The 18,418-nt window shown below is 22.8% G+C and overlaps 1 protein-coding gene across 1 annotated transcript; it reads left to right on the plus strand.

Annotated features, from left to right (window-relative positions):
* Window positions 1–252: 252 nt before the first annotated feature.
* Window positions 253–18,157, plus strand: LOC132918250 (uncharacterized). Its single transcript, XM_060979391.1, has 20 exons — window positions 253–427; window positions 487–647; window positions 4,215–4,451; window positions 4,812–4,998; window positions 7,390–7,550; window positions 7,619–7,750; window positions 7,810–7,995; window positions 8,453–8,635; window positions 8,710–9,360; window positions 10,801–10,953; window positions 11,325–11,618; window positions 13,401–13,545; window positions 13,607–13,693; window positions 14,262–14,389; window positions 15,115–15,240; window positions 15,310–15,514; window positions 16,351–16,496; window positions 16,588–16,803; window positions 17,501–17,602; window positions 17,892–18,157. The coding sequence occupies exons 1-20, from the start codon at window positions 328–330 to the stop codon at window positions 17,973–17,975; spliced, it is 3,684 nt and encodes a 1,227-aa protein (XP_060835374.1). The 5' UTR covers window positions 253–327; the 3' UTR covers window positions 17,976–18,157.
* Window positions 18,158–18,418: the final 261 nt, after the last annotated feature.

The raw sequence follows: 18,418 nt of genomic DNA on the forward strand, positions 1-18,418 counted from the left end.
TTTTAAAAATAAAATGAAACCATTTGATTTTAATATGTAACAATTTTATTACATTAAAACTTATGTAATATTTAAGTGACTGAAAAAAAATTGATACTTCCCCTTCTGTCTGATCATAACTAATCCCGATGACCATTAACCCTATCGATATTGAATGTTGTTAGCAACGACTATTGGACAGCGGGGTCATCGGCGTTTCTTGCCACCCAGACAAGATATTTTAATTCATAGTGTCAAATATTGAGGTAGGTACATATCATCATATTTAGTTGTGTGTTTTTTTTTTAAATTATAGATAAATATTAATGAATTTAATTGAAAATTTAAATGAAACCTCATGTACAGAAATGTCGAAAAAATTTTCAAAAAAATGATGTATTTGGCTTAGGGCCAAATATGTGCTATGTTAATTATAACCATCCAAGGAGTAAGTAAAAAAAATAATATATTGAATTTAAAATTTATTTTTCAAAACTATTATTTTAGCGTTACCTATGAACCAATACCAAATTAAAAAACTGATTAAGGACGGAAATGTGGAGAGTTTGGAAGAAAAGTTACTGAATGGCGAAGGCTATAAATTAATTGGACACTATTCAACAAATCCTAAAATCAAAGCGTTTTTGCAATCAGTTCCGATTTATTTAGTAAATATACGGTTATATTTAAATGATCATACAATTTATTTCAATCCTTTAAATTATAGTTAAGCGTAATTGTCCACATCATTATTAAAATATAGTGATTTGTATTTAATTTTTTATTTTACAGGGAAGTAAAAATTAATTAAAATATTTAGGTTTTAAAATGCAATGATAGGTATATTTTATATTTTAAAGACTATGAAGATTTTTAAACGTTAGATTTTAAAATATTAGTACATTTAATACTGCAGTAAATTTATTTTTAACAATACTGAGATCAAATTTAAAACTTTAAAACTTCATAGCTTAAAGTTTAAACACATTATATAATGTACATAATAATGTACTAACATAAAATGAAGACACCTGAATTGCACATTAAGATATTTTAGTTTAAAATTAAAAAAAAAATTAAATTACAAATTAAAAATTATTATTATTATTATTTTCTGTAAAATAATCTATAGCAAAAATAGAAGATTGAAAATTTAAAAATCAAATGCTTATAAAAATGTTTTTAATATTATTTTTTTAATTACTATAAGAAAAAATTGTGTATTACTTTGATATGTTATATTCAATTTTCAAGTTTTTTTTAGTAAAAATAAATAAATTATATTACAAATAAAAATCGTATTATATATAAGTTGAGTATGCAAGCTAAAATACGTAAAAACTTATTAAATAGAAAAGAAAGATAAAAATGATCAAAAATATTTTAAAAAAAATGATACCTAGAATTATTAATATATTTTATATTAGGTGAAAATTTTAAGTCTTTATAAATACTTGTTTTTGAATTACAACATTAACACAAAATTGAATTTGTAAAAAAATGGTATTGCGTGAATATTTTCGTTTTTTTTGTAATTTTATAATTTTTTTTCTTGATTATTATGTATGAAACATGAAAATTTATATTTATTACTTTTATAGTCCAAACTAGATATAATTTCCTACCAGAACCCTTATAAAGTTGAAAATCAAAGCATTTTATCAACAATAAAATATGTCTTCAAACACACACATCATTTTAAAACTTATACATTTTATCCTATTCATTTTATGCAGTATAGACAGTATAGTGCAACCAGGATTTTTTCAAATGGGGCGTCCGCCAGTAGCGTATACAGTAGTTTCCCAATAAATTTCCAAATTTGTTAGTACACTATGGATATAAGTTACGGTTCAAGGGGGGTGTTCAGACACCTAAAACACTCCCCTCGATTGCGCCACTGATTTTATGAATAATTATTAACTTATTTAAAATCCTAAATGGGTAATATTTAAGTTGTACTTATACGTTTTTATAACTAACATTATGGTTTATTGAAAAATAACCATTGAATATATATATTGTAATAAAATACTATAAACATGATTATATCCGATCAACTATATGCAATTTCGAAACCACAAATCGAAGCGATAAACAGAGTAATACTTTTTTTAAAAACCAATAGATATATTATAATAAACTAATTTAGATATTAATAATTGTAAAAGTGTAAAAGATAACAAAAAAAATGTAAGTATAGTGATTATAGGTTTAATAATAATCGTTGTATAGGTATGTAGTGTAGTATGTATATATTGTATATATATTATTACGTATTTACGTCAACAAATTGTTTGAAATAAGATTAATACAATTTATAAATATAAATTTTAAATAGTTTATACTTGATTATAAGTATAAATATTTGTTTTCTTTGATTAGACTAGTATGTTTGAAAACGATCAATACTGATATTGTAGGTCAGAAATGTTATGTTTAGTTAAACGTACATATTGATGAATAACTTATATAAATATGCATTTATAATAAACGTCATAATTTAAAAGTCGATAATATAGAGACGTCATCTATCAAGTCTAAAAATGTATTATTAAGATATTTCAGGGTTTAATTTTGATAATTAAATAAACCTATAAAAGACTCCCCTCCCTCTAATTAAAAACACTTATTTTTTCTGACATATCTATTAATTGTTTGCCCTTCTACCATCAAAACCTATAATATTTTATGCCATATATTTCACTTTAAATTAATTTAATAAGTGATTCGTGGATAGTCCTTTTTATATGTCTCATTAAATTATCCTTAAGATTAATACATAAATGTTAAAACTTATTTATGATTTCGATAAAATAAAAATTATATATTTTCTATTTTATTTTTTTTTCTTATAGACAATTGATGCAAGTTTTTAACTTTTGTTAGTAAATATTTAAATTCTTAGTTAGGTAAGGAGATATAATTTATTTTTATTCCTATCATATTTTAAATTTAAATACAAAGATAATTCACCTAACTATATTTAATACAAGTAATATTTAAGTTAATCAAACATTTTTAATAAAATCAACAATAAGATAACCGTATTGATAATTAACTAACTAATTAACTAAAGAAGGAATAACTTAGTTGTCGTTAATACTCATTTTAAAATATTAAAATATGTACATTATGTAGATACATCGATATTTTTTAAAGCTGTTTAGAGTGATAATAAATGTGATTTTGACGTAAATAATTGTATAATTTGCAAATTATCAATTTTGAAATAAAATATTATATATTATACATATTTCTATAAGAAATATTTATATTCTATGTATATTAAATCAATTTAATTCATTACTTCGAATGTAAAAATAATTGTAAATAGTTAGAAATAATCATAACAACAGAAGTCGTTACGGTTGGACGAATTTTAAGATGATATATTTTAGTTTTCTGTATCTACTATAATGTGCCATTAAATATTATATATCCATAATAAACGTGTATAATTTAGAAACTTTGATCTAAATAATTTTAATTTAAAGGTTTCATTTAAATAATAATTTTTAATTTAAATAAATTTAATTTAAAAGATCCAGTTATATAATGTTCCTATAGTAAAATATAATTTATGTTTTTCTATCAGTGGATAGTGATATAAAGTGAATAAATAATGGTAAATAATTATAAATACCAGGTGATTCTTTTATAATGAACTATTCATTATTTCAAAAACAATTAACGTTTTTCAAAATATATTTTTTTTAAATAACTGTTTTTGAAAAAAAAATTCTAAAAAATTCTATTTTTACTGCTTTAACTTTTTTTACCATTTTACTTTTTTAATATTATATTCCGAAGTTGAATATTATTTGGAATATTTCAATAGGTATAAATCAAATTTCGAACGAGTATATTGTATAGTTTATGATTTATAGGAATTTAAATGTTTAAGGAGTGATGAGTGGAGAAGTGGACCACAATTTTGGGGGGTACTTCTGAGTGCTCCATTTATCCACTTGTCTATATTTTAAATACCTATATCATAAATTACTCCTCCAAAATTTGATTTTTAGTTATTAAAATACTCCAAATAATATTTTGATTTGCAATATAATATTAAAAATATTGGTTTTTTTTTATTGTTTATTACTTATTATGTAAACAAATATTTTTATTAACATTAATAGTTTTTAAAATAATTAATGGTTCATAATAAAAAAATCACCCTGAATACTGATATTATTTGTATTACATTTGATAATTTGCCAGTGGTGTTTTAGGCCCGTATGGATATGCTGCAAGATTCTGCCTGTAAGGGAAATTTAAGAGATATGCAAGTATTATTAGAGAATGGAAACACGTCAAGAAATATTTATAAAATTCCTCCTGAAAAATTAGTTTGCAGTAAAGATTTAAATGGAGTAACTATATTGCATAAAGTCATATATTATGACTTTTTAGATATTGTCGAGTGGCTCGTGAAAAATTATCCACAAACTGTTCATATTAAAGATAAAGTAATAGTTTCAATATTAATTAAATATAAATTTGCTTAAGTTACTATCTGACCTAACAATACTATTTAGTAATATTATACCTATTTATATATAATTATTTATAAAAAGTTATTCATATTTTAAATTATAACTTTGAACTAATTAGAAAGGTTAGATAGACTTAATTGGTAGAAATATTTTTAATATCGTTTAATAACAGTTTTCCTGAATAATCATTATTGTAATAATATTATTATTATTTATATTTTATAGTATTAATTAAATTTTTTTTAAAATTTGAACTTTTAAAAAATATTTTTTTTTGTAGTATCTTATTTAAAATTAGAGTTATTTTATATAACTGATGTTTTTGATTTTTAGACTTTAAGGATTCCATTGCATTATATATGTTCCTGTTCAGAAGTTTCACGGGTTTGGGATTTACTGTTAGAAGCTGGTGCTGATCCTAACTCATTGGATATAAATAATAAAACGCCAACTTATTATTTAGAGTATAGTGAAAATATTACATTGCCAAATAATTATAAAAGTGATGGTTCAGATCCAGGTAATTTGATTTCTGTTATAACTAATTGATAATATTATATTTAACAGCTTTAAAAAATTATCGTGATGTCTATTAATTCAATTATTAAAGAAAAAAAATAATATTAATAAATACTTTAATGTTTATATGTAATTTTAACATTGTAGAAGTAGTAATTAAATAAAATGGTAAAAAGGTAGGCAAGTGGGTATCGCTCTGCTGTATGTTAGAGATGGAGAGTAGTTCACTATAATGAATGTGTTAAATTTGAATGCAATGAAAGGTATCATTGTATATGGAAAACGATTCTGAATGGATTTGATTTGTCAATCTAGGATAATTAGTAGGATATATTATATTATTACCTATATTTAAATTGCAATATGTCGTTATTTTACGCGAATTCGTAAAAAATTAAATTTTATACGCTCATACAATTTTTTCTATATTGACGCTAAAATTTTTTTTATAGTTACTTGAAGGAAAATTTATGGATAACCTTATATTGAGTTTTTTAACCTTAGGTATAAATCACAAAAATTTCTTGTAAATTTTCGAGATTTTGATATAAATATCATAAAATATGAACATTTGAACTTTAAATGCTTATAAACAAAAATTGTGACTAACGATTTTTTATTTTTTTTTACTACGATAAGTACAACTTATAATAAACCTTGTGGCTTGTATTAATTTTTAAAGATTTTTTGGAAAGCCAAATTTTTTTATGGGCATTTCAAGAAAAAAAAAATTTGAAAAATCGAAAATTTCAATGGCCTATAAATAGTTTAAAAATGTAATCGTAAATAGATAACGCTAATATAAACATTTGGTGAAAATTTCAAGTATTTATAATGATTCGGTTTTGAGTTACAGCAAAATCAAAAAATCGATTTTGTCGAAAAGAGGTTATGCGTAAAAATTCCCATTGTTCTGTTACTTTTTCAGGGGTTTTCCTGACGCTTTTGAAAATTACTAGAAATTGTTTACTTTCGACCTCTCAAAGTACCAACTAGATTCAATTTCCTTTATAAAGAGTTGCTGAAGTAAAAAATCCAAGCATTATTTCTATTCCAAAACGTGATGACAGACACAAAAAAAAAACAAAAAAAACACATCATTGTAAAATCAATACATCATCATCACTCCGTTCAGAATCTAAAATAAAAAAACAATAGATTTTATTTGAATACATTAAAAATATTCAAAACAGTTTTTATTATTTTAAATCAGATTATTATATTGTTATGTTTTTGTATTATCACACATGGAAACTATTTAGTATTTGTATAGTGTATTTTATATTGGGATAAATGATTTGGGACTTAAGTATATTTTTTTTTTTTAAATGTTATGTTTATACAATTTTGTATATATTTAATATAATATACATAAATATACCTATGCATAAAAAATACTTATCTGTAAATTTGTTCTAGTGTCTAGTATGTCGTATGTGATTATAGTCTTCTGAAATACTCAATTTATTTTTGCATAGTAATTGCCATTTGTCATATTGCTTTAAAAATTATCTTTTTTTACTAACATTTTTTTTTAAATTTTAAAATTATTTTAAAGTTACTTAATATATATTTGTTTTATTTAAAATTATTTATTGTTATTCATCATATTTAGTATATTTAGTAATATTAAACATTTGAATGCCGATATGTAGTTAAATTTAAAAATGTGTTTAAAAAATAAATTATTATACCTATACGTATAATATACATTATTATGGTCAGCGTTGAGAGGAAGTTATTAGATTTTTGAGTGGAGTGATGAATGTTTTATAACTATGGGTTTTTTTTTTAGTATTTATTTATTTATCTATTTATTATTATTTTTTGTTGTTATAGGAAGACACTATAGAAATAGAACATTAATGCTCAGATCATATACTTTGAGGGGGGATTTTTGTAGAAAATTGAATCTAGTTTATTTTTTGATAGCTTTTTATAATTGATTTTAAAATGCGTTTATTTTCATGAGTTTATTTTGAATTTTTTTGTTGATGCAATAGCAACTAGAAAAACGTATATTTTAAATTTGTTTTAAAAAAAAATATCTAAAAATTATAAAAGCATTGAACAATTTTAAATTAAAGCTCTATTTTCTAGATATATGTTACTAATTTAATACAAAACTTCATTCAAAAATATTTATTTTTTAAATTAAGTTTTTCGCTTACACGACTGTGAATTAAACTTTTTGTTTTAAAACTTTTACATTTTATTGGTATGTATGGTTTATGCTCGTCAGAAAAATAATGAGTTACGATTAGGTTAGGTTAGGTTGCTTAAGTAATTTGATTTGATTTTTTTATTTGATACTTTTATAATTTATAAGTTATTTTAAATTTCAATCTATATTTTGTAAGATTGGTTGATTGTATTTTCTTAATCCATTTAGAGGTTCCTATTAAAGCTTCTAACATTCGAATATGGATACACGAACGTAACATAAAACAGCTTTCAAAGGTTATTTGGTCTGGACTGGGAGATAAGTTGTTGACTGAGACTAGCAAACAAACAACAGTGAACAAGTTTTTGAAAGCGGTGCCCTATATAATGGTAACTTAAATTTCTATACTTTTGTCGAAATACATTTTTTTACTATTGCTTTTTTTCGTTTGTTATAGGGTATTATCAAGGAAATCCATAAAGCTGTTATTGACGATAATCTTGAGTTATTGAAAAAATTGAATCGTGATCCTGTTCCTATAGACGTTTTAGCTAGTAAAGACAAGAATGGATTAACTCCATTACATAAGGTTGAAATAAAGTTATGCTTACAATTAATTTTATAATAATGAAGCCAATTATTTTTCAGGCAGTAGGACTGGGTCGTCTAAGTATTGTAGATTATATAATAAACAAAAATCCTAAAACTGTAAATATAAGAGATAATGATGGAAGAACACCTTTACATTATGTTTATATTTCTCCACCGAAACATATTATACCTATGTATAACAGACTCGTTAAAGCAGGAGCAAATGAAAACGTGATTGATAAGGTTTGTTGTCAATGGCTCAATACTTATGTTATACATACATTAATTATCATTAAATTTATACAATAAATCAATTATTCCAATAATTTATGGTGCATTAGCAATTTTTATGTATAACATGATTTAGTGATTTAAAGAATTATGAGATATTTTTTTTTTAATCATCATTTATAAAATAAATATTTTTTTTGAATTTAAATGTAAATAATTTTTTGATAATCTGGCATAACACACTATAATAATATGATAATTTATGTTTTAATCTATATATTATGATTTATAATGTATATTGGATACTATATTATCATGTTGACCTATGTACAACGTACAATAATTGATGTTATCTTATATATTTATGTATAAATATTATTAAATATTATTCACATAGATTTAAATTATTTGTATTTAATTACACTTCATGTTGATAAAAAACATATATTCCTTTTTTTTTAAATTTAAGAATGGTAAAACTCCTAAAAGTAATGGTGTGAAGATAAGTGACATTCCTAATGATTTATTAACCATTTTACCAAAAGCACCAAGAATTGCATCCGAGTTTCCGGCTTCTTGGGATTGGAATATTTTCTATGAGCCTGTTGAAAAAACTGTAAAAAAATTAAATTCTAAAAATGCACCAACTCAAGTATGTATTCATAATATAATATACTATAATTGTTTTAAAAACTTTTCTTTATAAATGTTTTAATGTTTGTTTAGGAATCTAAAATACAAACTAATTCAACTACTAGTGGTACAACAAAAAAAAATCCAACAAATATTGATTTTACCGGCAACGCTGAAATCACAAATGATGTGGAAGATATTGACAATATTAATATTGCAAAAAATGATGCTGAAATTACAAATAATGTTGAAAATATCAATAATACTGATGATGTTGATACAAGTGAAAAAAATGATCCTAAGAAAAGGGTTAAAAATTATAATTCTTTAAATATTCAATCAGAACCATTAAAAATTGATGATAATATTGATAATAGTGAAAATAATGATCCTAAAAATAGAGATAACAATTTTATTTCTTTATACTCTCGATCGGAATTTCAAGACATTGACAATGTTGATAATAATGAATATAACAAAAATAATAATCCTGATAATGATAATGGATACAAAAATTATATTTCATTATATAAAAAATCAGAATTTCAAGACATTGTTGACACAAAAAACATTGTTTCAAAACCGAATAGTCTTACGCTGGGTGAGGTTAGACAAGCATTGAATAATGGGTCGCTGGAAGACTTTTTACCTATAAATGGCCCGATGTATAAAGATAATAGCTTAAATGATACTAATAAAATAGAATATACTGGTAATAACCTATTGAAGTCTACTAAAAATCAGGTAAAATATTTATATATATATATAATATAATTATGTAAATAAAAACTTTTTTTATTATAATAGACGAGTTTTTAGATATTAAATTTAGGAAATAGTAATATAAATTGTTTATTTATTGAATAATTATTTTGTATCTATCTACTTAGTAGTATTATCAATGTTTAGGTAAGTAGTCATATAAAAAAGATACTAATGTGTAAAATGTGCAAAAGTGTCTGTAGCAAAGTAGGCAAAAAATGGTTTTAGGTATTTTAATGTAATGGTTAAACTGATTAATAAATTCATTAAAATTAGAAAATTATTTCTAGATAAATTCATGTATTTATACATAATATGTTACAACGTTATGATATCAATCTAGTAAAAAATTAAATTTTTTTTCTTAAAATTTTGCTATCTTGAATTAACATAATTACATTATTTAACAAAATATTAGACAGGTATTTTTATTTACTAAAATACAATGTTTATATAAAAAACATAGATGAGTTTGTCTATACTTTGTGTATTGTATATTAGTGTATGAGATTTAATTTTAGGTGACGACAATCTCTGATTCGACCAGAAACACAGGTTTTGACGTCTTAATAAGAATACTTTTCAAACATATTTAGAAATATTTATTTTAGTATTAGTTATCATTTGTATTTAAAATTCGTATTCGAATACTTTTTTTAAAAGTACTCAAAATATTTAATAAATACTTTTTCAGTTAAATAAATTTGATATTGAAGTATTTATACGTTAATAAAAATACATACTTAATCTTATATTTATAAATATAATAAAATATAGAATATATAAGTTAAATATTTAATACATTCATTAATAGGTTTAAAAATTTCAGATTCGGGGATGATCAGGTTAGCTATTCTTGTTGTCTGCTAATTTTATTAAATCTTATAATACACTATTAAAATTATGACAAACCATTATTTTAGAAACAAAATTTAAAATAGTTAAATACGTAAATATTGGTCATTAGCATTAGCATTGAATAGTAAAACGAAAAAAAAAAACCATTTTTTACTATTCTAAAGTAGAAATACGAAAAAAAAATATTTTTAGAGTATTTGTCAAAAATTATTTAAAATCGGGTTTCGTAGACTTTCGTTGAAATAATTTAATTTTTGATGACCAGCCACAGTTGAAAAAATACTTAACTTTTTTGTTAATTTTAGCATTTAGCAAAATGTAAGATAGGTGGTTGTTGAAACAATAAAGTGACGTTCCAGAATCCCGATATTTGGCATACCGATTGCCACTACTTTGTGCAGAAAACTGTCACTTGAGGTTAACCTTATATGATATACTAGGTATATGGCTAAGGATAATCTGAAATCCAACATTTGTATTAAAAATAAAAGAACTAGATACTTTTTAACGTTTAAAAGTATCTAATATGAATATCTTATAATATTCTATCTTTTTTGTGTTTAGGAACGTATAAACTCAGCTCAAATAATAGTAAAACAAGGTAGCTTAGAACAAATTGCTGACTACATTTTAGATGGTAAATATGAAAAACTCGTAGGAATAACTTCAGAGAATCCAGAAATCCAAGATTTTCTTGATAAAATTCCATTTTATGCAGTAAGTAATCAATTATTACCAACCCAAATTATAATATTTAATTTTTATGTAGGTACTTTGCATAAAGTCAATAGTTATAATACATTTTGTTGGTATTGAAATTTATGCGAAAAGGTTTAGGTAAGGTTATATAATATATAATTTTAACTTTAAAAAAATTGATATTTTGATTTTTAATTGATTAAATAATTCAATAAATTATGAAATTTCAAAGAAACAATAAATTATTGAATTTAAATAAAATTTATCTTAAAAAATACGTCTATTTTTTAAATAAAAGTCTATTATTATTATTACCTTATCTTTTTCCAACGTTCTTCAAAACATTAAATTTAAACATAAAATATATAAATATATATTACGATTTTCAGAATAAAATTGATCAGATTCATCGTTACTGTGCTGTAGGAGACTTAGATGAACTAATTCAGCTTCTAGATCGAAAGAAGTTCTGTTTAGCTCGTGAATCTAGAAGTGGCTTAGGCTTAACTCCTTTACATACAGCAGTTATCTATGAACAATTTGATGTGTTTGGATACCTAACGGATAAGTTTCCAGAAACTTTAAAATTGAATGACTTGCAAGGATGGACTGCAATCGATTATATAAATTGTATGCAAGATAAGACATTTAAAGACAAATTATTTACAGAAAGTAATTTAGAGGTAAGTAAACTTTTGTTTCAAAAGATTCTATTTATAAGTTTTTAGTTGATCATTTACTTAACAATTTATATTTAATAATAATTAATTTAGTTCCAAAATAACGAAAACAAATTTTTTTTATAAAAACATACTTTTAAGTATTTAATATCTATTATATTGTTTAAACTGATGGTAACTTTTCTTTGAAATATCAAGAATTTCACGTGACAGACGTTTTATTGTGTTTAATTTTAGCAAATAATTCGCGGAATTCGCTTTGCAGTCTGTTTTATATGTTGTTTTGACTTTCAAATGTACCTCGTTATTTAGTAGGCAGACTACTGTAATAGATGACATTGTGTTAAATTTTAATTCAATAATAAATCATTGTTCATGAAAAACGATTCTGAGTGAAGAAAAAGATAGATCAGTATCTATATTTCTAAGAATAGTTTCTTTATAATTATATTTATATTATTACTATAATTTTATATTATATGGGTAGATTGGATTAATTAATAACAAAACATGACTTATAATTGATAGGTTAATATTGATATATAGTTGAACGATATAAATGGTGTAAATTGTTTGAAATAAATTATTAGAATAAATATTTTGAAAATTTTATTGTGTATAAAAAATAAAAATAAACTTAACAGCAAACATTAAGTTATAAAAATAATAAATTGTTTGAAGAAATTTTAATAATTATTTCGTTAATATTTATTTTAATGTACAATGTCTCTTAAATTTAAATTTCAATCGCTTGTAAAAAAAAATAATCACGACAATGTATTTTTAATATTTTTTGACCACAGTAAGAAATTTTATATTATGAAAGCTTGTATTAAAATTACAGTTTTTTAAACAAAAATGTTATCCATGTAAATCAAAAAAATCATACAAAGTAAAAAAATAAAATTTTGGAAATTATATATTCTTGTTTAATATATGGTAAAATAAATATTTAGTGAAAATTTCAATTCTATGATTTTTTTTTTTAAATTTAAAAACAAATTGATTTTGTTAGATACCGCGTAGTGTTATGTGAATTTTCATGTTTTACCGCTTTTTTTTCGTAAGAATTTTTAGTTATTGGATGGAGTTATTACGATGGATTAAACAATTTTAATTTCACGGATTTTACTATAGAAATATAAACAGTATTATATTTATTTATGTATCGTAACTTACAAGAATATTATGTACTCCCGAAATTGAATTAAAAATTAATTATTAATATTTTGTGCACTGCTATATAGAATTAATCATTATTATTTATCAGTATACTAATTAAGTACTTATTATTTTTCACATAATATATTAAAAAATAATTTGGTCTAAAAATGGTTAAATATAATTAAAATATATTAATATAAAGGTATTATTTGGCAACCGGAAAGTGATAGCCGATAGGTATACATATTATTCCATCCAACCATAATATGATAGATCATATGCTTTTAGGAAAGTTCATAATACCGTAGTTTATATTTGATTCTCGAAGTTCATCTTTGCAAAGGTATTAATTAATTTAATATTAAACTTGGAAGTTTAGTTGGTTATAATATAGGAGTAAATATTAATTTATTTGTTCTTTAAATTTAAAAATCAATAATTTATTAATATTTTTATGTGTAAAAAGTAAACATGTATAGGTAGGTATATCTATTTCGTCCATCATTACCTGAATACCATTGTCAATTAAGAGTGATTTGACTAATTTTATACTTGACAGTTATATATACGAACCCTTGTTGTTGGTTTGTATCCATAGTAATAGTCATGAAATATTCATAGGAATTTCAAGCTGATTACCAAACGGCACCAACTTTTGGAAAATGTGATGTCACATTTGATCCAGAGAAGATACGTAAAACTTTAGGTTACGTAACATATAACACGGAAACGGTCAACAACGAAAATATTGATCCAAATATGGACAGTTAATACAATTGAAATGGTTTTTAAATAATAATTTATAATAATGGATTTTCTTTACTTAGGATCTTCTACTAGCTCTGGAAAATTACTCTCGGTGGTTATGAGTGCAAGTCAATTTTCCGCTGAGGACAGAGAATACTTGATTAAAGGTAATTGATTACTAACTGACTGATTAGATCAGTATAAGCACTTGGAAAATATTAAGTACATATTAATTGAAAATTACTATTTATACATATATTTTTTTCAAAGAAATATAATTTATTGAAAAAAATAAAATAAAAGAATAAATTGAATTATCATTATTACAGCTGTAATAAATTATTAAATTGTTAATATTAGTATCGGTATGTTTTGAAACAATTTATTTGAAAATTTTTTTTTAACGAAAAAAAAAATTAAATTGGATGAATTAATTTTTTATATAATTTTTGATGTATATTTATTCTTAGTAGATAATAGATTTTTTTTAACATTTATCAAAGCTTAAATATCATATACTATACCTAGCTTCTAACTTTTCTAAAGTTTGTCTTCATACATATAATAAGGATATACTTCTTTACTTATACATTTAAAAATTTACAAATATTTTTCATATATTTAAGATATATTCATCGATAATCTTTTAAAATTTATAAATATAAGTTTTCAAAATGTTTACTATGAATTATTTAAGTTTTTTAAGTATTTCATAAATTATGATATTTATTTTAGCTATCGGAAAACCTCTTACTTCTGGTTTGAAGGAACTTATAAAACGCAGACCATCTAATCCTACTCTTTACTTAGCTGAACATTTGACTAACCATTACGATGATCCGCAATTAGATCAAGAAAGCGGAGTAAGTTTGGCTAAGTTTATATAATTTAAAAACTAAAATTTAACTAAATCATAATTATTTAGATTTCTTTTTGACATATAGTGTAACTTAAAATAATTTTTAAGTGAGATTAAATTATAAAGATTGTAATGAATGCATTGTAATTTTATTTTGGGACTTAAAAAAATGTATTAATTATTTTTTATTAAAACAAAAATGTTTATTTAATGACTATGATAAATAAAATAATAAATAAAACAATTTTTTAAAATAGATAAATAGCCCTACATTTTCTTTATTTTTGGGTATTATTTTTCTTAAGGCGCTTTTAAATGTATATTGTATTCTTGTTCTAAAATAATTAATATAGTCTCAAATTATAATTGTTGTATAGTTAATGTATTTTATAATTTCTTTAGTTACCATTTCTGTTTTGACTAATACAATTTTATGTTAATATATTTTGTTTATATTACATTTTTTAACATGATTTATCTGTGTGTTTGATGGAATATTGTGTCTAATCGTGTGCTTTTTATAAACAAAAATAAAAATATCACTAAAATACAGAAATATTTTGATTTAAATGAACGATTTTTTTTGATTCTACGTCCAGTATTTTAAATTTAAATCATAAATAGTAAATTTTGAAAATCAAATTTTGAATGATTATAATCATATCCTATCACAATGGTTGGCTGAAACAATCCTTTATGGTGGTTTCATTGCCACTATATTGTGTTCAGGTTTTGCAACCCAGAGTTCAGACACACGATATATTAAATGAAGATCAGCCTCAGGTTTCTGAAAATATGTTCAGATCTTGGGATGTATTCAACAACTATCAGCCAGAATTTAAAAAAATTAGTCGTGTAAGACGTTTAGAAAATACAACTATTTTTTATTACATAGTATTTAAAATAATAATTTTATTTCATTAGGATGAATTTGGAATGAACATGATTCATTATGCTGCATCTAGGACACATAACCGCAATGCATTCTTTCAATTGTTGCAAGAACTTGATGCGAATATTGCACTTCGAGATGAATATTATAGAACTCCAAGGGATATTGCGATGAGTTCGAATATTAGAGAAAATGTGAAAACTATTGATAAGTTCGTGGTTCATATTATAGCCAGAGGTATGTTATAAAAATATATTACCTATAAATATTATAATGTGTTTTAAATAATAATTATGGAAGTATGCCTTAATTATTTATGTTTATTAATCATGATTAGACATTGGTTTTCATTTATATTTGAAATTTTAAAATATGCTCTCAAACATGATACAAAATTTAATTTATTACATCAAAACCACCAGTTAGTAAACGAATCAAAATCCATTTATTGAAAATTCATGCTCCGGAAAAAAAAACTGTCCTATCTTCAAACCGAATAATCTTCTCCTCTCTAATGCATAAAATGTTTGTTACCTAGGTCTATCGCCTATATATAAAATGTATACGATTAACACGAGTAACCTTGCTTTAAATAACCACTATTGTCAACTATCACTTTTTTTTACATCCAATTTGAAACATAACATTTTTCTTTATAAACTTCTCCTCAAGCTAATATAGACCTTATAACCTGTCTATAACTTTAGAAACCACCAGATCTTTGGAAAAAAAAAATCCATATTTTTAATCCAAAATTCCTGTAAAATTAATAATTGCTCAACTATCGACAATTAAGTTGCAAATGGTGTCACAAAATAACAGTTGATAATAAAAAATCTATTTTTATGGTATGTTTGCAAAATATTTCTTTATAAATAACAAATTGTTCAATAATACATTTAAGATGTTTGTCGGCTAATAACTAGATTTATCAATAAAAAAAAGATACTGTGAAAAATTATGTTCATGAAGTTGCTTGTATACATATCTTTTTACGGAGTTTTATAGTAATCAAATTGATGTTAGGTACTTTGAAATGCTATAATTTAATTGTATTAAATTTAAAATTTTAGGCGAACACAACAAATTAATACAACTTTTATTGGAAGGGTATAACCATATTTTGGATTTGAACACAGATAAAGACATTTTTGCATTACCTTTAAGTAGAGGTCACTCTCGTGTATCAGTTATCCTTAAAAGCATACCAACGTTTGAAGTTAGTAAAATAGTGAACAACTGTTTAATTATAATATAAGCTTAACAATATTAATGGTTTTGTTTGGTTTAAAATGAAATATGAAATCAAGGAAAAACGAAAGCGATTACATCGGGAAATATTTTCGGGTGCCCAGGGTAAAGTTGAAGAAATATTAGAAGAGCGTAATGACGAGTGTGTCATGTTGGCTATGGCGAAAAATGAACGAAGTCGATGCAGTTTACATATCGCTGTATTAAGTCAAAATGAAGAAATCTTACGGTTAATTGCGGAAAATTTTCCTACTACATTATTTGTGCTTGATAATGTAAGATAAAACAATTATATTTTATTCAATGGAAATTATTATGATTTTAGTTCTTTAAATACTTATAATCAATAAAATAAGATTAATATTTATTAAATTTTTCCAAATCTCCGTGTTAGTAGATTATAATATTAGTTGTGGTACATTTTTAAAATTTTTTTATTAAAAAATACTAGGACTTCGCCTGACACTCATTTCGCTCACCGATCCCTTAAATGTTGTCGACTCTTTCAGTTGTATCAAAACCGTTTTTTATATTAAAAAACTTATTCTATCAAAAAACATATAAATTAATCAAACTTAATTCAGAATAATTTATTTTATTTAAATAATATTTTTTAAAAATGTAGAGCGTAAGAATTTAAATACAAATTATGTATACTCACAGTTTTAATAATTATTGTTACTAAAAAAAAGTACAAGAAACACTCACAGGCATTAAAGAAATTACGTTATCTATATAATATTCATTGAAAAAGGTTCATCCAACTTCCTCGAATTATACAACTTTAATTGGAGTATAATATGATATTGTTTTGATACAAAATATTTTGTTCATTTATTATTTTGATTTTGATAATTGTATTGTTTTTTAAATTTTTTTGATAAAATTAGGAATTTTTATTGAGAGAAATTTGATCGATAATTGTTAGAACACCACAATATTTATAAAATATATTGTTATGTTTTTTTACAGATTGAACGAACAGCATTGCATTACGCTATGTCTGTAGATCAAGTGGAAAAAATGAGTACAATTTTAATTGGAAGTGGTGCCAATCGTATAGCTAAAGACCTGGTATAAATATATCATAAGATTATGTTATAAGTTATTACTTACTACGAATATAAATCGAGTTAATTTTTAATGAATACGTTTAAAATTAAAACAAAATAAATAATCAGATACTATTGCTTATTAATTAAATTAATGGAGATCGTGTTCTTTTGATAGAATTAATTACATATACAAATTTTTCAGGAACAACTAATTGTCTTTATACTTTTTATCGACAAATAATATTTGTTGTATAATTTTTATCACCATGCAATTACATTAATCAATCAATTTTGTTTATAATTTACAGAAAGGCAGACAATGTAGCTATTATTTCATGAATAAATTAGATATTCGAAAAATGTTGGAAGAAGAGGATCAATTACGGATGTAGTTACTTTCTTTAAAATATATATTAAATAATAATTCAATGTATAGCATAAAAATATGAAATTAATTAGAGTTTAAGTAAAAAAAAATTAATCGAGTGGTTTAATGTAGGACTTTAATTTATATAAAAATTAAACTATGTAAGTTATAAATATAAAATTAAGTAATAGAACCACAAATTTATATAAAAAGGGAAAAATACTAGTTTTTATCAATGATTATTATGTAACATCAAAAAATATCATTTTAAACCAAATACTAAATTGCAATAATAATTGCTTAATAAGAACATTTTATTTTTAGATTTTATAATATTAATATTATTACTATTTTAAATTATTCGATAATCTTCTACTGTTAGAATAATTCGTAGATCAAAGAATTTAAAGTAATATGTGTTGTAAAAACCACTATTTGTGACAAAATAAACATTTATCGTCTTATTCA

The sequence above is a fragment of the Rhopalosiphum padi genome, chromosome 1 (assembly GCF_020882245.1).
Source record: "Rhopalosiphum padi isolate XX-2018 chromosome 1, ASM2088224v1, whole genome shotgun sequence".
Taxonomy (NCBI): domain Eukaryota; kingdom Metazoa; phylum Arthropoda; class Insecta; order Hemiptera; family Aphididae; genus Rhopalosiphum; species Rhopalosiphum padi.